The sequence below is a fragment of the Strigops habroptila genome, chromosome 2, assembly GCF_004027225.2.
Source record: "Strigops habroptila isolate Jane chromosome 2, bStrHab1.2.pri, whole genome shotgun sequence".
Taxonomy (NCBI): Eukaryota; Metazoa; Chordata; class Aves; order Psittaciformes; family Psittacidae; genus Strigops; species Strigops habroptila.
The window spans coordinates 35,782,786-35,805,593 of NC_044278.2; the positions used below are offsets into that span (position 1 = coordinate 35,782,786).

The 22,808-nt window shown below is 35.5% G+C and overlaps 1 protein-coding gene across 8 annotated transcripts in view; it reads left to right on the forward strand.

Annotated features, from left to right (window-relative positions):
- CASK (calcium/calmodulin dependent serine protein kinase) overlaps positions 1-22,808 on the forward strand; it is a 202,193-nt gene that overhangs the window by 170,387 nt on the left and 8,998 nt on the right. For 3 of the 8 annotated variants that reach the window (XM_030477067.1, XM_030477069.1, XM_030477073.1), the window contains 8 exons: positions 4,224-4,292; positions 5,668-5,703; positions 8,369-8,565; positions 9,819-9,934; positions 14,572-14,652; positions 14,744-14,824; positions 18,730-18,932; positions 21,155-21,238. In XM_030477067.1, the coding sequence (XP_030332927.1) occupies positions 4,224-4,292; positions 5,668-5,703; positions 8,369-8,565; positions 9,819-9,934; positions 14,572-14,652; positions 14,744-14,824; positions 18,730-18,932; positions 21,155-21,238 (867 nt within the window). The remainder of the gene's footprint in view (positions 1-4,223; positions 4,293-5,667; positions 5,704-8,368; positions 8,566-9,818; positions 9,935-14,571; positions 14,653-14,743; positions 14,825-18,729; positions 18,933-21,154; positions 21,239-22,808) is intronic. The other 5 variants (XM_030477068.1, XM_030477074.1, XM_030477070.1 and 2 more) reach the window with 3 other exon arrangements.

Consider the following 22,808-nt stretch of genomic DNA (forward strand, 5'->3'; position numbering starts at 1 on the left):
TTTCACAGAAAAAGGAAAAATGGACTCTTACTTTCCTTTGGAAAAAAACAGCAAAACTAGAAATGTGTGATCGAATACGGGGGAGGGGAAGCATGTCTAATTATCACACTTTGTGGCATTTAGCATTCATTTAATCAGAGGTGGCTGAATCTGTGCCACCTGCTCAGCCACACTATGACTTTGGCTAGATTTTCAAATGTTACAAGTGTACACAAAAAGCCAACATTTTTAAATCACCTTATTAAAGCATCACTAATCCTTTGGTACAAATAGATTTTTTTTTTCACAGAATTTTTCAGGATTGTGATTCAGATGATGAATCAAATTCTTAACCATTGTCAAAACTAAAAATGAATGTCGAAACACTTTACTAAGACACAGAAAGCCTGCTTTGCATGCTCTCTAGCAGGATAAATTCAGAGATATGGGTCTTTGTTAGTATAATCTTACTAGTTAAGGTATTTTTTTGCAATATTTTAGTATAAATTTATGTTTGGTGTCCCGTCCCCCCTCACCCTCCCCTCTTCAGTCATGGACTGGTGCACAAGTAGTATAGTTTAACAGAAGAGGAGTATAAAACAAAATTGATAACTGGGGATTTTTGAGTCTCCTACCATGATCACGTCATTGGATTGCAAAACGTCTTGTTAATCTTGAATAAGAAAGACTAAATATATAGTAGAATCACAGGTGATCTGCCTTTTACAAAGAATGTCTATATGCCTCTATACACAAAGGTATGGGGGGGGCACAGGATGTTATTTTTTTATAAGTAATTGAGAATTACATTTCACTTGCCATATTTTTCTTCTTTTGTAGGCATTTAAGAGAAGTGTTGTAGTGGTGTTTTCTAAATATTAAACCACTTTTGCATATCTAGGGAAGTCTTGTCCCTATAGTCTGGTACTTCAGACTTCCAAACTGTAATGGTACTTCAGTGTCACTAGGCAGTTTCCAAAATCTCAACTGAATAATTTCAAATGTCTTAGGCATTTGTCGCTTTTCCTGCACCCATGCCTTCCATTCAGTTACCAGGCCTTGAATTTCATGGAGTAGATTTTGCTTGAATACATAATACTTACGAATTCCCTTATATAAAAATTTGATCGGCTGATCTACTCTGAGATGACCTGTTTAGCCATTGGTGTGGCAAATGACTTGAGTCACTCAGATACTGAGATCACGCAGTGGCCAGGATGTTTTCTGCTTCAGATACCCAGGAAATTAGAGTTACATAAATATAAACTTAAGTAATTATTGCAACACATTCTTCTTATGGCTGATGACTGCATTTGCTGTTTCAGCTTTATCCAACTGAGTAAGCATTTTGCTTCAGCTACATTTGCATTCTTACTTTGTACTGACAAAACACTCCAAGCAACCTTTTCTAGTGTCAGATATGCGAGAATGGTAAGGGAAGTGCTTTTTTTTTCTTTTTTACAAAAACAAAAATTGTTTCAGATCATCTTTGTGAAACACTCAAGCTGTTCCGTTAAGAAGAAATGCTTTTATGTATATGATATTTAAAAAATCTGGTGATAACCACCATGGCTTTTTTCCTTTAGTCTTGCAATGTTTCCATTAGTGCTCAGATTATAAGATTTTTATAGTCGTAAACCTTTTCTACATTTGTATTAAAAATACTGCCAGGCAGGTTCCTCGAGCAAGGCTGAAATTGAAATGTATTTTCAGAATTTTGAAAAGTCTCTCTCTAGTCAAGTTATTGCAGAAATACAATGATAACACTTCTACAGTACTCAGAAGTTGGATCCTCCGAGTGTTTCTCTGATCTTCTCCCCAGCAACAAACACCAGGGCTTTTTCTGATATAGTGGAGAAACAAACTCACAACCAGAACTGAAGTTTTCCAGTCCTGTTCTAAGCAGTCCTAGCATTCTACAGGAATCTCTCTACTGATTGATTTGTCTCATTAAATTGTGCACAATGCAGTTTTTCTCTTAACTTTTGAGTCTGATATTTAGGAAATTAAGAACCTTAATGCCTTTGAAATCCAGGCTGAACTGCCTAATTATTTAAAAATTGTACACATGCCTCTTGACTAGCTTGATAGATTAATTTCTTACAGTTAGTACTGACATCACCAGTAGCACTGAAAATGTGCATTTTCTTCAGTATGTTATGATGAACAGTTGCCTTGAGTAATATCCTGTATTCTGCTGAGAATTGTTGGAGGAATACAAATAAAAACATTCTCAAACCGAGAAAATTTCCTTCAAAGGGAGAAGCCTTCAAGAGTCCAGAAATAGTGGCATTCTCCACATTACTCTAAACTTGTTTTTCTCCAAATTACTTGGGTGCTTGTATCACTTTCCAAAGCTTTCTCTTGCTAAACTATCTCTTGAGTAGCAGATCATAACAAACTAGGTTGGAAAAAAAAAGGTAAAATTAATTTTTCACCTCTTGAAAGTAAGAAAATGACAGAGAGAATTGCAAAGCAAGCAGAAACTCCCTTTATAAAAGAAGGAAGCCACTGCTTTTTTGGAAAAAAGTATCTCCTAGCTGCTGTCTGACAAAGGTGATGCTGATAATCCTGTACCCAAAAAGAAATAGGAATAATGGTTCCTTTAGGCTTTTCTTTTTTCTTTTTTTCTTTTTTTTTTTTTTTTTTCCCCCAGTAATGAATAGCTTATTTGGTCTCATTTGAATATTTTAAACTTGTTATGCTGGAGTGATTTTGTAAATAGAATTAGAGATGATTTCCCCCAGTCTGTCATTGCATGTTGCAAATAGTTGTGGGAGGCAAATGAGCATTTTGTTCTTATGCATGTAGCAGAAGTGTACAGACCTACATACGTTGAACCACAATGATTTTAGAGCCATAATATTGTCAGATATGTCTTCAACTGTACGAAAATCAAACCAAGTATCTAGACAACTGCATATTGAACTTTCTATGAAATCATATCTAATGAGTCCACAAAAAAGTGCAGAAGTCCTACGTGAGGTTGTATATCAAGCATACAGGTAGCAAGAGGGATAAAGTATGGCCTGTCATTTTAACTTTTCTTGATGCTTTAAAATAGCTGAGTGCTATCACGTGATTAGTATAAGCTCAAGAATATTAATAGAAAACCCTCGTCTGACTAATGTTGCATTTATGGACAATTTCGCTCCAATTCTGGATTTTAATTTCTTCACAAAGGGCACTTATATTGATAAAATGTGACAGGGATAACTTTGTTTTCTTTGAAGAATGCTATAACCCTTTTTTTCTGCTAACCTTGACACTATGAAAAATTACCAGACATTCCTAAGTTGACCTTTGACATGGAATATTATATTCCAAAATTCTTTTGGGGATAAACGGGATTTTCCCACCCCACAGTGTATGAGTGAATTATTGAATTATTTTATTTCCTGAAGAGGTGGCTCAATTACCTGATCTTATGTAATAAAGTATCATACAATCAAAATGGCATGTGAAAAAGATTGCTGTACAAGTTACTTCTTTGCCTATGCAAGACCTAGCCAGAAATTCCTATTATCCTTTCTGTAGAGTTTCTTGCTATGCACCCTGCATCTGCTGTCTCCTCACTGAAGTGTAGGATGACACTGGAGTCTTGAGTCGTAAGAGGTGGCTTTTTTTAAAAGTGGTATATTTTGTCAAGGTTTAACACATTTAAGCCTATAAGAATGTTGGAGGAAAAAACCCCTGTGAGCTGTAAAATGGATGAGGAGGGACAAGAGAGTATCCAGCTTCCTTCTCAGGTGCTAGCTTCAGTGTCTTTGAGGCACTGCGGAGAGATGTGTCTTACAGAGCAGAAATCGGTCAACACTGACCACCATCAAACAGCTGAAAGAGAATTTAAAAACGTCTTTAAAATGGAACCTCATAGAATGTACCTCATTCTATTCAATGTGTTACTCAGCATATAACTTTCAGGTAATTATGGTTATTACCTTTGACAAAGACACCTGTATGACCAATGGCCTTTAGCATTGTCAGCCACATGAGATCTAAGAGGTCCCAGATATTTAGTAATTAAAAAGCTAAGGCAATATCTAGGATAAATCAAAATGTCAAACCTGAATCTTAAACTGTGGAAAAACTTATCAGATTTTTGGAGTTCATGGTGTGGAAACTTTCACAAATAAAGCAGCTAAGCAAATGGTTATAAGGCTGTGGATGTAACTGTTCTTTTAAATATATCTGTGTTCCTGTGATAGTGTTGTGTTGTTAATGAACCTTGTGTCTTATTTCAGAGAGATTCCCCCTCTACATCCAGACAGTCCCCAGCTAATGGTCATAGCAGCACTAACAATTCTGTTTCGGTAAGATTTCCAGTTCCACACAGAGAAAGTGTGAAAGTTTTGTTGGTGCTCATCTGCCATTACTGTGATACTTATTGTGTGGTCAGTGGAATATTTTGTCCTGATGATAGAACCAGGGTTATTATATATGTAATTCCCCGTTTTCTGTTTTTTAAGGGGTTTTTTTCCAACATACTCTTCTCATTAAAAGCCATATAGTGAATTAAATGTTAATAACTGTAATGTGACAGTCATCCTTAAATCATTCTTAGCATTTTCCTCAAAACTGAGCAAAGGTTTAAGGTAGAAGTTTTGTTTCCATCCTGAACTTTGGAAGCAGTGTTTGAAGAAAGAATAACTGTGCAGTTGGTATTTCAAGATATTTTAGGCACTTTTAAGTTTTGTGTTTTGAGAGACCTCTGGAACGTGTACTGGTTTCCGCTATCTGAGTTAACGAATTGGTGTGCCCTCTGCTGTTGTGGTACGTGCACATACTTTGTGAAATATAAGCCTTGCCTGGATATGAAAAGCAAAAGGAAGTGGCTTTAAACTGCACTACAAACCAAGCTGTTATCATCACATCTTTAACACAAAGTACTTCTGTTCCATATGTATTCAGATAGAAAGGTGCTGTTGATCTGCTGGTTTTCTACAGTATATTTATGTTAAAATTTGTCTTGTTTTATCATTTGTCATCGTTTGGACCAATGTAGTAATGATACACACAAGTTTCTTCAGTATGAGTGCTGTCAATATCATGAGTTCATGGTTCTAGCTAAAAAAAAAAAAAAAACAAACAAAAAAAACAAACCAAAAAAACCTGAGTATCTACTCCTTTGACTATTAAAAAATTACAACTTATTTGCCACAAGGTAAAGTGCTTATTAATTAATACAATAAAAAATAATTGAAATAGTTGAAAAATTTAAGACATTTTTGTGAATTAAATTTAATTTGTAACATGATTAGTAATTATAATCTTATTCCTCAGCACAATTACTTAAATCATATATTTTTAATACTTTTTTGCTATTTATAGTAGCCAACCTTCTCTTTTACATACAAGACTAACTATTAAGTGGAAAAGGCGTTCACATAAAGAGCCTCTTTCACTTGCAGGTGCTTTTGTGTTGAAGATGCTGAATTATTTATTAAAAAGCACATTCTCTATCTGCTTAAACTTTTTACCTGCTTTCTTCAGCTTGCTGCTAAACAGCCTGGGTTTGATTTTTCTTTAAGAAAAAAAAAAAAGATTTCTAAACATGGGTCAACGCTTTATACTTTTGTCTGACTTACCATTTTACTGTAATGTAGTATGAATCACTAACAAATGGTGTTGTATACCCTTAAAAAGTAAAATGAAAATTTCTTCTCCTGGGTTGACTTTATTCTGCAGGACTTGCCATCGACAACACAACCAAAAGGACGACAGGTGAATAGATATATCCTCCATGGGAATTTTTTGTAAACTTAGCTGCTAGTGAACATCCCTGCTTATCTTTTTTCTCTATGTGCTGGACTAAAACACTTTAGCTTGGAATATTTGTTCCTTTTTTTTTTTTTTTTCATTTTTCTTTTTAACTCATTTGTTTGTGGCTAATTCAAAATAGCATTTTTTTCATGTGTCCATATATGTGAAAGTTACAAAATCATTGTAAATTTAACTAGAGATGTCGTTTTAGTTCAGAATGCATTAATAGACTTACTGTTGTGCAGTGACCTGTGCAGATTTTCAACTTAGAGGAAAGCTCAACTTTATATTTTAGCTGAAATGGAGACAAGTAGGGCAAGTGTCTAATACTTTACTCTAAAACATTGTACCAACAAAGATTCTAAAGCTTAAGTTGGTCCATAACTAATCATTAACATTAACAAAGCTCTTCAAAGAAAAACATTCAGGACAGTTTCTATCAATGGTTGATAAGTCTGAAGACAGCCTCTTAAATTTTCAGTCCTAAAGCTTAGATTCAGTAAAGTCCCTTAACTTGACCTGATGGTAGTACATGTCATCATGGACCAAAGAAAGATCTTCCCTCTCCAGAGAATTCCAAGAAAGCCCTTGAAGGCTCTTCAGAGGATTTCCTCTGATTCTTTTTGTAATTTTAGTAATTTTTTTTTTTTTTACTGCAGCCTCCAAATCACTGCATACCATCAAGTGATTTGCATTTCATCTTCAGTAACTTCTCCATTTATATATAGCCCTTCCAGAATCTGCCTCTGAATCTTTAACCGTGGACTCAGCCTCTTAATCTAGCAAGGGTTTTAATAATAACTCTTGCAATTCCATTCAAAAGAGTCCATTAACTCCATGATCTGTTGTCTTTGAAAATCTTTTTATACTACTGTCTGGTTAAGTTGGCTGGAATATCTGTTACAAGAATGGATTGCTTTCACTTCATTTCCCATTTTTAAAGCTTACAGCTGTATGGTTTTTTCAACTTTATGTTGTCTTCTGAAATTTCCAGCTGAAAAGCCTTAGGTTTTCATTTGCCTCTCATAAGGTGTTTTTTTCAGGAAAAGAGACTTTGTTCAAGGCAATATCAGAATAATGGTGTTCCTTGTACTTATACCATTTACAGTTACCTGTTTTTTTCAAGAGTCTTTTCCCATTGAACCAGCATATTTTTGTGGTAGCTTGGATTCCTTGAAGAAAGTAAGGGCTTGGATAACAGATACATTGCTGTTTTTACAAAACTCTGTTACATTCCATGAACTGCCAATATATAGTGGATAATGGCCCAAACTGGAGCAGGGACTTGAAAATCAAGGAAGTTTCTAGATGGTAAAAATACTGCTTACATTTCTAGACCTATATTAGATAAGGTTGAGGGGAAATAAGAGACTGGTTCATTACTGATTACTCAATAGAAAGCCAATTACTGCATAAAAGTAATTGGTTTCAAAAGATCCTATTTTTCAGATAGCTAAAAGAAGTTGGGTTGCTTGTTTGAACTCACACACTCAATGCATAGCAGAACAAGGGTCAGATTTAGTATATTACATGTTAATTTATTCATAGGTTGGGTTGCAGATTGGACTACTATAAAAATTCACCGTTTTAAGTGCCATGAATAGTGCTAACACTGCATAGTTATAGCTCTTTTTGAAGCAGAATTTGAGCAAAGTTGAAAAGCGTTAGTTGCAGTTTAAATGAAAGATATGACTTTGCAATGTAATTTTTTTTTTTAATCTAGTCAATTTTTAGTAAGAAAATCAGCAGTAGAGTAAACATGGCCGTCTGAGATGCTATAGGGTGATGTTTGAAGTTCATGAACAGTAGAAATTACCCATCTTGGACACAAGATTTAATTCCAGTTTTAAGATCGTTGGATGCATCAGGGCTGTAATTAGCAACCAGAACTGGAGATCACTTCAATTTTTGTTTTCTAGAGTTGAGACCTCACTAACACACAAAGCAAGGATTGGTATATTATTTTAAATTGTCAAGACAGAATCTGAATTCTTTCTGTTGATGTTCCTTACATAATAACTTACTCAAATTGTTAGTTTTCATTTATATGTGAGTAGACTTTTACTGAAAAACCCATGCAGAGAATTCCCAGATTCCTCCCAAGTAACTATATGTGGTAGGTGCAACAGAGGACTTCATGTTAAATCTTAGAAAAAGTACTGATTTTTCAGTCTAAATACTAAAGATCAGTACTGTAGCCTAAATCCTTTATATTCTCCAATAAAATTTCCTGTCATACAAATTGTTAAATCATGGGACTTCAGTTGGAAAGTACAGCACAGTTCAGCTGTAAGGTTCTGACTTATAGTCTGTAATATTTCATGATAGTCAATATTGATTTTAGGGACTCTTAGCAGTTTATTACACTTGTTCATTTTTGCTGTCAGGTTTTGCAGTATGTAGAAGACTGCTTTCAAAATAACATCATATGTCTCCATTGTTTGCTGGGGGGGTTGTTTCATTTTCAGCTATCACTCAATCACTCATGCTTTTGCCATTCTGTTTCTTCCTTTGCTTGTTGCAAACAGTGTGTGTAGCTACATGCACAGAACAAATTTCCACGTGTTACTCTTAATACTGTACCAGTAATAATATCGCAGTGTCTTTTATAAACTCTTTTTTATAGATATATGTAAGAGCACAATTTGAATATGATCCAGCAAAGGATGACCTCATTCCTTGCAAAGAAGCTGGCATCAGATTCCGAGTTGGCGATATTATCCAAATCATTAGCAAAGATGATCATAACTGGTGGCAGGGTAAACTTGAAAACTCAAAAAATGGTACTGCAGGTCTTATTCCTTCTCCTGAGCTTCAAGAATGGTATGACTTTAAGCTTTCTTAAAAAATTATTTTGGCTTTGCTTTTATTTCTGTCTTCCATGCTTTTCATTGTTGTATAGCTTGGTTTTGTATAATTTTTTGTTTTTTCAGGAAAAAAAAGTGTCTATATTGCTTCAGTTTGTGTGGCATTGATTTTCTGGGGGTTTTTGTACATGCATAGCAGTAAGGGTTACATGCAGTAAGAGATGTGTGGTTACATTAGAAAAATAAACACCTGTGTTAGTAAACATTGTTTGCGCTTTCTGATATACCACAGGAAACTAGGATTGAAGGCCACATACAAATTGTTTATGTAAGAGGACCAAATTAATTTCTATTTTAGGTTCTAAACTGTGTTTTCATTAGTACTGCATACAAGTGCTGCAGGAATAAAGTGTTAGCAAGACATCAAGTACAAAGGTCACTGAGGAAGTTTTATGGTTTCTCTCCTTTTCATTTTTCATGTGAAAGATAAAAAGTAGAAAGAAATCACAGTGCAAAGATTCCTGAATGACAGATTCAATGAGCAGCAATGACACTGAGTACAAAAAAGCAATGCAGAGCCTTTAAACAACCTCTTGCAGAAGCTGTTTAGTAAATATTCGAAATAATATCAGCACAAACTCTGCAACAAGTACTGGGCCATGAAAGTTATGGTTATAAATCAAGAAAGTGTATCAATATGGAGAATATAGCCCAAAATATTTCATACAAGATTTGCTACATAAAAGAATTTGAGTGCTGTAAGGCTTTAACAGCACCTGTGCCACCTGGACTGGCTAAGGGAGATTTTACTAGAAGAGAAATAGAGGTAGACTATACATTCCATCTCAAGAGCTCCCTTGCAAGCCCTGACATAGGGGAAACACTGGTACACATTGCAACAGGAACACCTGCAATACTTCATCCTAAAGATTGAACTCAGAACACTTCCACAACATAACTTACTTTTGAAGTAATTTAGGCCATAGTGGTCTTTTCAGGCCTCATGTTCTTCCAGTCTGATCTGCTGCAAAGTGGTCTATGGCCATTTTAGTAGCTACTCTTCCTCCCATGCTCACATGTGAGCTTTAATTATCTACCCCTAAGAAGATACTCTTTATATCAAAGTGGTTTTAAATCATTTAAAAAAGGTTTTGAAAGGTTTTACTGTACTCTTGTACCACTAAAAGTCTTATTTTTCTAACTCATTCTATGTGGCTTCTTAAAAATCATTGATTACAACAAAAAAAATTTTTCTCCTTCATATGCCAGGCGAGTTGCTTGTATTGCCATGGAGAAGACCAAACAGGAGCAACAGGCCAGCTGTACTTGGTTTGGAAAGAAAAAAAAGCAGTACAAAGACAAATATTTGGCAAAGCACAATGCAGGTATGAAAAAAAAGACGCAAGTATCTTCGACAGGTTAAATTTTTCACAATCTAAACCTTGCCACTAGTTGTTCAGCTGGCACTGTTACATAAACCTCAGGAGGCACTTAGGAAAATATAAGTAAAATTCTAATAATTACATTATAACTCTGCTTGTTCTTTGCTATTTAAACATACAGCTTAATCAGTGAGAGGCAAGCAACAAAATAAATGCATCATAATATAGCCTAATATAGGCTATATATGCACCAATTAAATAATATAAAACTGTATTTTCACATTTCTTCTTACCTGTGCAATCTTTGTGCAGCATCAGAGCTCACAATGTATCAGTGCTACAGAATTTATGTTTCCTTAAAAGTAATTTGAAAATAAATTCTAAGAAAATCAAAGAACAGTAATAGTCATTTATATTCCTTAATTCACCATCACATTTAAGGTGTTCACAGTTAAATATAAAATTACTTGTTACCCTGAAAACCTTTATAAGTACAGATTGAAAGCTTTAACTTGTTTCCTTCCTTTTGCTGTTTGACCTTGCTTGTTTTAATGTTTCCACCCATCGCAATAGCTCTAAATCATGTTTTACTAATTATGACCTTAACAAAAAGTGTTGAGAATAAATCAGATTCTATGACCTAAAGTCTTTGACAGTACTGGTTTTGAAGTATTATCAGTTGCTCCCAGCATACATTCCCTCAGCGCTGCTGCTCCCTTTAGTTGTGGCAGTATAACTTTGTGTGGCCATGCTGTCAACTGGATTAACTGAAGAACCACCCGACAAAAAAAACATTGATTCTTTTTCTTTAAGGCAGATACATTTCTTAATATAGTTCACAGTGCAGATATATAGTTATTAATGTCAGTGTGACTAAGCACAGCATGCTACAAAGGAATAAGCAAAGGAAAGAGGATGGACAGAGAAGGAGCAGGCAATACTTCAGGAGGAAAACTAGCTCAAAGACTTTGTATCAGTTAAACCCCTGTGTGCTGTGTGGGGCTTAGTTGCCAGCTGGGGCTAACCCTGAAAGGAAGCTAATCTCGACTTCCCTGTCCTGACATAGGAAGTGCATTTTGGAGAAGGTTGACAGCACTTTGAGTTGCACAATTTGCCTGCCTTAGTGCTTTTCACCGTTAGTGCTGTTAGTCACTTTACATCAGAGCACGGTGGTTGCCAAAAATTAGAAACATGGAATCATAGAATCAACTAGATTGAAAAGACCTTTAAGATCAAGTCCAACTGTTACCCCAGTTCTGCCAAGTCAACCACTAAACCATGTCACTAAGGGCCTCATCTACACTGGTTTGAACACTTCCACGGACAGTGATACCACCACTTCCCTGGGAAGCCTGTTCCAATGTCCGACACATAAGTATTAAAAACTATGATAATGACCATGAAAGAAACTGTTCTTTTCCAAATACCATCTGACACCTTCCCTTCCCCCTCAAAAGTCTAAAGGTTAATGAAAGCACTGATTAAAATCACAGTTTCTCTTAGAAATGTTCATTGATCTTCATGTCCTTGAGGTGCTAAAGGTGGTGCCAGTAATATTCCAGGGAATGATGCCAAACGTAGGATATAAAGAGGTTCACTGAAATGCTACAGTGTTCGCTTAAGTTTAATGAAGGTGGTACTGAATTTGCCTTCTCTGAACTACTTTTATCATGTCTGATATTGTTAGTCAGAAATACAGCAACACTGGCTTTTGCAAGCTTTCAGTGCATCTGTCTCAGAACAAAAGCCAGATTTTCTCTTCTTGGATCCAAAATAAGTATGATTAATTTGGCTCCGAGAAGTCTAATCAAGATGTCAAAATGTTTCTCTAACAATAAAGTAGAATTTATTTCCCTTACATCTTAGTATAAAATTCAATAAATTGTTCAGCAGTGTGTAATCTATTTGGACTTCCATGTTATTTTTGTCTTAGAGATGAGACTGAACTGGGGTACTGAGAAATGATCTAGTACAATATTCCATAGTCAACTGTCTGTGGCCAGGTAATGATTTGAGAGCGAAGATTTTGGTGAGATATATTGGGATATTACTGGAACTAGAAATTAAATTATTCTGCAGATCAGGCATAGTTTATGAAGTAAAGAAGAGAATATTCCAGTTACTCTTTATAATTAAATGCAAATATATTCTCCTTTACAGGAAAAATATCCTGGTTTTCTTTCTTCCAAACTTCGTATTAAAGTATTGTGTCTTTCAAGAGACAGTTTCACAATCATGCATCTTATCATTGTAAAGTCAGTTTTAAACCAAAGCCCACAGAAAAAAAAGAAAATAACTGTTTTTCATTATTAGTCTCACTGACATTTTTATAAATGCTCTAGAGATATACTGCAGTGATATCTAGATATATTTTTTTTATTTATTTTACTGAAGTGTTATTGCAGGACTTCATAAAAGAACAGTCTTTAGAACATACTAGAACTATGCTTCATATTATGCATAATGTAGAAAATTGCCAAGCTTTTATAAAATATGTTTATCATTTCTTAATGTGATTTATTTGCCTTGTGTTTAGACTATTGCATGGTAAAGTTTATTTTGTGCATATACTTTTTATTTTACTAATATATTACAAGCCATATCTCAATGACCCCTGTACATTTTTCATGCTGTCTTACTCCCAATGGCCTCTGTGCATGTAAGTAACCTGTCAAGTGACAATGCCTCTTTATTTGCTTCTTACTGTCTCCTATCAAGATCTCCTTTTCTTTATTAGCTAGTAACACAGAAGCATTAAATTTCAGTCTTTACATGTGCCCTGTATTCCTCATATCTTGCGTATATTAAAAAATCATTTTTCTTTTGCATTTGAAAACCCTACAATCATTAGTTAAATCCATGTCAACTGAGACACATCTTCTCCATGCTGCTAGTTTGTGATGAAGGCATTAATATGTATCATTTCTGTTGTTTGTTCCGGTTGTTTGTCTCTAACATACTGTGGTTTTGTTCAAGAAGAAAATAAAGGATTGATTTTTTTTTTTTTTTAAATTATTTATTTTCTTTAATGGGAAAAGATATTTGCAGGCCTAGATGGTTAGAATGGTAAAACTATTTAACATGTTGCAGATCTTTAGCCCTTTCTAATATGAAAGGAATTATTAATTAGTTTAAATATTGTGAAGTTGCAAAAAGGACTGTAGTAAGAATTCTATGTATGTGGAATGGAGGAAAAATATGACTAAATTCTTGCTTTTAGTATTTGGGGAAAGGTTGAAAGAGATTTTTCTTTAGGATGAAATTCAAAATGCTTCAAATGGACTAGGAAGTTTTTGTATCTGTATCTTTTCAAGGTCTTAACGCTGAGTGTGTCAATTGACTTGATTTGCAGTTTGACCAAATTGAAGTAGTTATACTTTTTTCTTTGGTAAAAAGACTGCCACTGAATTGAAAAATCTGCCCTATAAAAAGAAATTCATTAAATCAAATCCTTTGCTGCTTTAACTGGGACTTTGGTACAAAAAGCATGCGCCTTCTGGTACGCTCCACAGTCTTAATGCTGATCTTGGTGGCTGGGGACTTCTAGAGCAAGCAAACTAAAGCTTCCACCACTACTTTCCTAAGGGGTTTTGGAAAGGGGGAGAAGGATACATCCAGGCTTATCCTAAAAGATGGATGGGATATAGTTGAGGTTAATACACCAGCTTAGGCCTTGGAAACACTCAGAGATCCTATACTTCAGGTGCAGTCTCTCCTCCCTTCTTTTCATAGCATGCATAAATACAGAACTGAAAACTCGTTCGTTATTCTGCTCACAATTGCTGATTGCTGTAATCTTTATAAATGTATTTAACAACCTCCTGGCTTCTTTTTTCATTAGAATTCTTCAAGAATTAACAAAGATGATGTATTATGGGGCACAGGAGGAATAAGCTGTTTTTCATGAACAAAACTTGATTTGTCAATCCTTGTGTACTTTGGCAATTGACAATAGGCTGATAGGCATGATGGAATTCATCCAATTTCAACTACAGTTGAAATTCTGAAATTGTACTTTTACAATTTTTCCCTAAATATGGTGGAGGTTCTTTTATGTAATGCCATCACTTTTCATTAGAATTCTTCATTCTGTCACAAGTTTTAAAGCATGTCCATTTAACTAGCACGCGTGTTTAAAGAGAACTCTAATTACAATTAATATGGTGGTAGTTTTGAAGAATAAATACCACAAAGTATTAACACTCTTCTCTATACATTTCTCATAAATCTTGTTAAAACATGATTATGAAAATATCTCTATCTTTAGTGTAAATAGATGTTCTCATATTGTATTCATGTTGGTCACTGTCTACTGATTTTTCTTTAGTACTGCAATTTCTTAGGAATGCAAACATGAATGGCATGCCATTTTAGCTAATTTTGTGGTCTGATGAATGCTGCATGAAAGGACATGCAAACTTTCCTGAGCATTTCAGTACCTTTTTTATTACTTTTTAACAGTTTTTTTAAATGAATAATTTTGTTAAAATTGCATAATGAAATGGTTTTATTTTCCATAATACATTACTTTGTATTGTAAATCTAAAACTTGCTAAAATTATAATTTGTAGTACAATTAATTATTACCTTTAATATGCCTTTTTTTTCTTATCCCTATGGGGGTTTCTCTTGTATTTTAGTGTTTGATCAATTAGATCTCGTCACATACGAAGAAGTAGTAAAACTGCCAGCATTCAAAAGGAAAACGCTAGTCTTACTAGGTAATTTTGAGTTATTATTCTGAACACAATAGCATAGTTTTGCATCTTTTCTGGTGTAAAATTTATAATTCATTTTTGTGTTGTGGATTAGGTGCACATGGTGTTGGAAGAAGACACATAAAAAACACACTCATCACAAAACACCCGGACAGATTTGCTTACCCCATTCCTCGTAAGTAGCAATGTTCAATGTACTGCAAAATTCTTTGTATCATCCTTGACAACACTCCTGTTGTACTGCTACATGTGTTCAGTTCTGCTGAGACGAATCCTGTCTTAGAAGTGGGAACTATGATAGGACTGGGTATATTTCTTCCTTCGTTTTTTTCAGGGGGAAGTGTAGTAAGTAGCACCACTTCTACATCTCATGTTTCTTAATCTTCACAAACGTTCTTGTTAAGCTTATGTCTCTCTAACATAAAGATTTGTTAATTTAGAATGAAGGTTAAACCATTTTTCTTTTTTTTTGTGCTAATTTTATATTTACAGTTTAGGTAAGACTGGAACAGCCTTGACATTTAAAACTGTGGATAGTTCCCATGAGAAGAAATATAAACTGGATTTCAAGGATTTTATGTGTACCTTATCTGAATGTTTTACACTACTTTTCACAGCCTAGCCTTGAGGACTGGTATTACACTAAAATAACTTCAAGTTTCCAGAGATGACAATAAGAAAAAGAAAACTCAATTAACTTCACTATTTACAAGTGGGTTGTTATGAAGAGCACTGGGGTGTTTTCCTTTCATGACAACCTCTATCAATACAACGGCAGGAATTGCATATCCTACTACATAATCTCTTGGAGATGCACTCTTTTGCCTCAAGCTAGGCATTCTGAAACAAGAGTGTTCCAGCAGCTTAATCTGTCCACTCTGTTTCAGGCTGACTTCAGAGACACCATACATGGCTCAGAAGTGACATTGATGACTATTGTCTATTAATTTGATTTTCTTTATACCTTCGGTTAGTGCTTTAGTCTGAAATGGCACATGGGTGGTTCTCTACCTATAAGGATTTTGTTGTTGCTAAAAAATATTATTTTTAAGAACTTATCTGCAAACCTATTTGGAAGGGGAAAAGGATTAGTTGGCTGCTGATCTTAGTTCCCCAGGCTTGCTTGCTAAGGAGTTAGACAAAGACCAGCGCCAGCAGAAGGAAAACAGAAAAACCTAACCCTTTTAAAAGCATGAGCCATTGGATCACCCCAGCAGCAATGTCAAAGTGCACTGTTTGTTGCACTGTTGTTTATATCTAGGAGTATTCCATAATGTTGTACCTATTGTTAATTCAGTAGACAAGATTATATGGGGGGAAGGGAATAGTAACCCAGCAAATATGTTCTCCATTTCAAAGAACTAAAACAAAGAGTAATAAATGCTTTACAGTATGCTTTTCATCCAGTCTCTCTCAAGTACTAACTGTATTGCTGTGAGGAGGTAGAAGCTGAACTAGTGACTTTACCTTGAAATACCTATTAAAACGGACTCGCCTAAACTGTGACAACCATGCCTTAGATTGCCTGCACTAGGTTCCTGCTTGCTCTGTGGTATCACTGAAATTGTTTCACTGATTATATAACGCTAAAGAGACTAGACTGCGAATCAGCATGAAATTCAGGTGCTTAAGCATCAGTATGATGTTTAGATGCTTGTTTTAAACATCACCTGACTTCCAGCCCCACTCCAGAAGAGCAATGGCCTCCTTTAACTCCTGTGTTATATCTAATAGTGCCTATATGTATATTTCAGACTTACGGCATTTAGGGCATTTGAAATAGCACTTTATGCTGGTGTTTAGAGACCCAAATTAGTTCGTTATGTTAGTGGTATAAATAGGTCATATAAAATATATCACACACCCTTTAAGTATTATGGGAACCTGATCTGTCTTTCAGCTGACTCTAGGTAATTGAATTTATTCTCTACAACTCTCAGGGATGGATTTAACTGCATTTTTTGCATTCTTTTACAAAACTGTGTTAGGAGTAGGTAGATTTTGAGATAAGCCTTAAGTTGGGTGTGGAGGTTTGGGGAGTACTTTATGAAGAAAATATGTACCTACTGAAAACCTGATTGTAAAAATCATGTCGCATACAATAGTATTTAATTAAAAGGATTAGTAGGCCATACATCTCTTACTACATAGGTCTGCAGAAGCAATATATTCAAAAGTATATTATTGCTAAGTAGCTTTCATCTCTCTCGACCGCAAGTAATTAGGCCCTCACCCACTTTTTAGACTTATACTTTCACACTCTGAAGAAGAAAACCTCATAAAAATTTAAGTAAAAAAAAAAGGAAAATACAGGGGGGTTTTTTTGATTTTTTTTTTTTTTTTTTTTTTCTTCAAAAGAAAAGGATGTGAAGGAAATACAAGAGTATATAAGTTCAGTAGACCTAGGGCAGCAGTGAGTAATATAGTGATATTATATGGTTTATATAATCCATTGTTCTTGAATTCCTTAAAATAACTGTGATCTATAATATGTCTATAGAACTTTTCATCTTCGAAATATGCTAATTAATCCTCAGTACAATAATAGGTATAATTAAAAACAGAAGATGAGCTCAATTTTTTGATACCTTGTTTGAAATTATGATAGGGTTGTTGGAAGATGTGGGATTAGATTGGTAAGAGATGTGGTGTTTGAGATATGTCACTGACATAAATATGATAGTGGAAAAATATGAGAGTAAATCAGTTTGTGAGGGAATATTAGAAGAAAAAGAAGCAAGTGGATATCAGCATGCCTGTGTGGAAAAGAGAAGCAGATGGCCTACAGAAGCACAGAATGGTTGAGATCCCTACCTTTGGAAATCATCTGGTCCAATCCCCCTGCTCAAGTAGGGCCACCTAGAGCTGGTTACCCAGGACCATCTCCAAGTGGCTTTTGAATATGTCCAAGGATAGAAACTCCACCACATCTCTGGGCAACCTGCGCCATTGCTCAGTCACCCTCAGAGTGAAAAAGTGTTTCCTTACATTCAGGTGGAAGCTCCCATATTTTAGTGTGTGCCGTCTTGTCCTGTCATTGAGCACCTCTGAAAAGAGGCTGCCTCCATCTTCTTTACACTTTCACTTTAGATGTTTGTACTCATTGATGATAACCTTCCTGAGCCTTGTCTTCTTCAGGCTGAACAGTTCCAGTTCTCTCAGCCTTTCCTCATAGGAGAGATTCTCCAGTTCCTTAGTGCCCCTTCACTGGATTCTCTCCAGTATGTCCATGTATCTCTTGTACTGAGGAGCTCAGAGCTGGACAGAGCACTCCAGGTGTGGCCTCACCAGTGCTGAGTAGAGGGAAAAAATTGCCTTCTTCCACCTGCTGCCAATACTTTGCCTGATGCAGTCCAGGATACCTTTAGCCCTTCTTTGCCACAAGGGCACATTGCTGTCTCGTGTTCAACTGCGTGTCTACCAGAACCCCGCTCAGGGCCTTCTCTGGATAACTGTTTTCCAAATGGTCAGCCCCCAGCATGTACCAATGCATGGAGTTGTTCCTCCCAGGTGCAGGACTTGGCACTTCCCCTTGTTGAATTTCATGAGGTTCCTGACAGCCTATTTCTCCAGCCTGTCAAGGTCCCTCTGGATGGCAGCACGACCGCCTGGTGTATCAGCTACTCCTCCCAGTTTTGTATCATCGGCATCCTTGCTGCAGGTGCGCTCTGCCCCATCATCCAGATCTTTAATGAAGATGTTGAACAGGCTTGGGCCCAGTACTGGCCCCTGGGATAAAATGGAGATGTTAATTGAATTGATTAGAAACTGTAAAAACTGTGCAATTTGGCCTTTTTTGCTATTGAAAGCAGCTGATAGGATCTTACAGTCTTGATCAGGGAAAGGTTATTTATGACCACCTATTCTTCCTCTGTTACCTTTTCATTTTTACCTTTTCCACATCCCTTATTCTCCTGCTTTACCCAGCCCCTGTCATTCTGCCTACCTCAAGCTCATGCTTCATGGTTCTATATGTGATTTGACAGGTCATCATTCAGCAAATAAATATTGATAAATAAAGCAAAACGCCATATATAAGCTTAATATTGCTTTTGTACTAAAAATATTTTGTATTTTCAGATACAACCCGACCTCCAAAGAAAGATGAAGAAAACGGGAAAAATTACTACTTTGTATCACATGACCAAATGATGCAGGATATATCAAACAATGAATATTTGGAATATGGCAGCCATGAGGATGCAATGTATGGGACAAAACTGGAAACAATACGAAAGATCCATGAGCAGGGACTAATCGCAATACTTGATGTAGAACCTCAGGTAACTAATGAGAAGTATATGAAAATGGACTCATCACAAATCAACCTTATTTTATTGAGATACATTTATCTTTATTGATTGCACAGTAGATAAGTAATGTGTACAGTAATATGAAACAAACATCTCTGGACCACCAGGGTATCAATTTGTGAAGTAGAATTCTGGTAATCATCTGGTTAGAAGAACATACAGCAGAAACGAGTTAATACTTTAGCTTGGTATGCAACCACTGTAGCTTGAAAATCTACTTACCGTGTAACTTTTTACTGTATTAGCCTCATGTCCAGTGAAACGTGTCAAAACAAGTGATTGTCATTGCCTACTAGGAGTAATGTTTTGGTATTTCAAAAATTTCTCTTTGATGCTGTTATAGATGGTAATCTTGTTCCTGACTGACTCTTGACTCCATATCACTATCGAGCATGATCAGAAACATTTGTGTTCAATCACTGATATTGATCCTGTTTGCACAGTGACCAGATCAGTGTTGTTACTTTATAAACTCCTTTCTGTGTTGCAATATTAGACTTTTCAGAAGAAGGCAGGAAGGAAAATCAGGCTCTTAAGAAACGCTAATAGATTGTTCATTCATTATATAAAATCTTCAGTGGAAAATGCTGATACGTTTCCTTTGTTACATCCATGTAGTCATGACTTTCAGTTCACAGGGATGTGTTTATATGTTTTGTTAGGTAGAACAACATGAATATGGACAAACATGATGTTTATATTATTCTAGGATATTGAAGTAAATGGGAGGGAAGGCAAATTAAAATTGTTACCAGTGTTACCTATTTAAATTTGCTGCCTTCTTTCTTTTTTGTGAATGGATTCAAGAAGTTCAAATTCTTTAACAATTTCATAACAGAAATAAGATACCTGACTAAATTATTTAGGACTGTTCACATAGTATGCTGGTATGCTGCTGTTCTGAAAAACAAAATCCCATGTTTAACAGTTCTCAGGGAGAGCAGCGTTTATACTTACTTGAAATGGAGCAGCTGATAAAAGCAAACTTTCTTGATAAACCTTTTCAACTTGCATTATTCATAAGCATTACAATTCTCAGAAGCCATTTTAATCTTTCTTAGCATATATTTACATTTGGTAACAGCCACCTTTGGTACACTTCCTCTGCCATGTGTATAGGAAGCCTCTTTCTTAACTAGCTTCCTCATGCATCCATCTTAGCTTATTAAGACCAGCCTGTCTGTGGACATATTCCTAGTTATCTTACACCACTTGCCTTTTTTCCCTTAGGTACTCTTAGTTATGTGAGTTTTCTTGACTTTCATATATGGGATTTATCTCTTTGTTTTGAGGAGGTTGGCATAGATAATATACATAGGTCAGTTTCAAGCAGCAGAGAGGAAAACCTCTTTAGCTTGAGAAAAGGATGGATTGTGGGTTCTGTTTGCTTGTTTTAAAAAGAAAACAAACTTTGGAAAATACAGGAAGTAAAAGGAGCAAAAAAAGTCTGGCCTTTAGACTGACTTTATCTTGACCATCCATTTGAGTTCAGCTGACGTATGTTTGTTTCTTTTCCTGCACTTCAGTCTAGCTTGGATCTGTACCAAAGTTTTACGTATGGCAGCTCTAAGTGTCACTGAGTAAATTATTACTAAGTCAACTTTTAATGATAACTCTTTTCTTTTGCATAGATTTGGTTCAGGGGATTGGTGCTGCATTTACTGCTTTAGTGCTATGCTCACTTTTTAAAAACTTCAAACCACTCACATCACATTTTCATTTGTTTCAGAAAATAATAATCAAGAAGTGTTAGTAGAAAAACTTCGAGAAAAAATGGTAGAAAAAATTATATTCTAATCAGTACTTATTCTAAAATACAGTTGGCTCTTTTCCCCATTTATGGCATGACTAAGTTTCTTTACTTGTTAATCATTCAGTTTAAATGCAAACGGAATTCTTACTCTTTGAGACTGTATGGGAGAAACCTCTCTGAAAATGCTAAAGCTTTTATTGTCTTGAAAACTCACTTAAATTAAGGATAAATATACAGTTCAACCACCAAAAATGTAAAATAATGCAATAAGCTAAGTGTCCGTATTACTAAGGTCTTGATTCTTCTTCAGTTAAAAACAAATACCAGTGTTGGTAAATCATGATTTTATATCTTTTGCTTGTGCAACTAACCTTGTTTCACATTGATTGCTGAGGGATTCTTCTGAAGTATCTATCTGATTATTTTTTTTTTCATCTAGGCATTGAAGGTCCTGAGAACTGCAGAGTTTGCTCCTTTCGTTGTTTTTATTGCTGCACCTACGATTACCCCAGGCATTAATGAGGTATGGCACATTGCAGTCTAATGTCTTATCAGAGACAGAATTAAGGATGAGATTCAAGTATGCAGATAAGCCTCTTTAATTGTTTCCTTGTCTGTAAATTGAGAGGCAGAAAGACAGTTGTATGGCAGCATTATTAAGTTGATTGAGATGTATTTATTGTTTAGTAACAGATTTTTGTAATTCGACATTCGAACTTCAAGTTAAAGGACCTATATGATGTATTCTAAAAATAAATATTCTTTTATTTCATTCCCTATCTCAGAGATCCATTTCCAAATCCTTGACAAGTTATTAGCACAAATTACTCAATTCTGACTTGCAATGCTAGCACTAAATTACAACTGGCCTGAACTGAAGAAATGGACACGCATGACTGTGCTGTCATCCCACCTTTATCTTTAGTATTTTTCTATACAGCAAACTTATGTATGAGAAATAGGCTTATGAATTTCAGAGACTGTTCTCTAAGAACTGGAAGCTTTGAATAAAGGGTTAGTTGCTTCTAGAACAACGTCAAGTATTCATGGAGGTCCACATCCTGAATTTCCTACATTGTTTTTCTAGAGTATCCACTCTGCAGATTACTACTGATTTCAAAGATGTTATCAAGTAATTCTGGATTTAGAGCTCACAACAGTAAAACAGGGAAAACAGTATTTATACGAACACTTTATCTGCTCAGCCTTTCTTAAACTATGATATTAAGGTATTTAATCAATTGGATTTGACCATGAATCTGTTCCAAATCTTCTACATGGCTCCTTGCTCACGCAAAAATAAACTCAGAAGCCCAGTTTCTATAGCAATGTAATTACAGTATGAAACTGTAACATTAATGCAGAGGGTTGCAAGAAAATAAGGAACAAGACAAACATATTTAAATGCCAGTGCCCTGAATGATTGTTAAAATAGCAAGTGGAGAGTGAAGAACATTGGCCTTGAGCTGCAATTTTACTAGCAGCTGAGGCATTCTACTAGTTCACTGTTGCTGAAGGGACTGATTCTCTCCAACTTGCTTCTGGGACACATAGTGCCAGTCTTCACTGGCGATGGCACTTATCAGATCCTTTAGTGAGATACTTTAGCTCTAAATTGGATTTTTGTTAGTTTTGAAGCATCTCATGAAGACTCTGACAAACACAAATGCCAGAACAAGCAGTGAAAGCATATAGCCAGGAAAAGAGGTGGAAAGATGGGGAGAGGGGGAAGAAGGATCTTTTAACTTTTAAAGCAGTAAGTTACGTCATTTCGCTGTGTTTTATGGACCCATACCCTAACTGGTAAACATCATGAGTGTACAGATGAAGATCTCTCAGAACATCACAATTTGCAGCGTTAGTGAAATGACAGTTTGTCTAACCGCTGGTGTTGGTGTATGCTGTAAATTTGTACGATCATGAGAAAATACTAAAATTTTGTATTTTACACTGACTTTGCCTTTGTGCAAGCAAATGGCATGGCAGCAGTTAAAAAAAGGAACTGTTCTTAGGATGTGTCAGGCAAGCATTGTGCTTATAGCAATGCTCAGGCAGCCAGGTACCCTGTGGAATTATCTAATTGCCTGGATTTG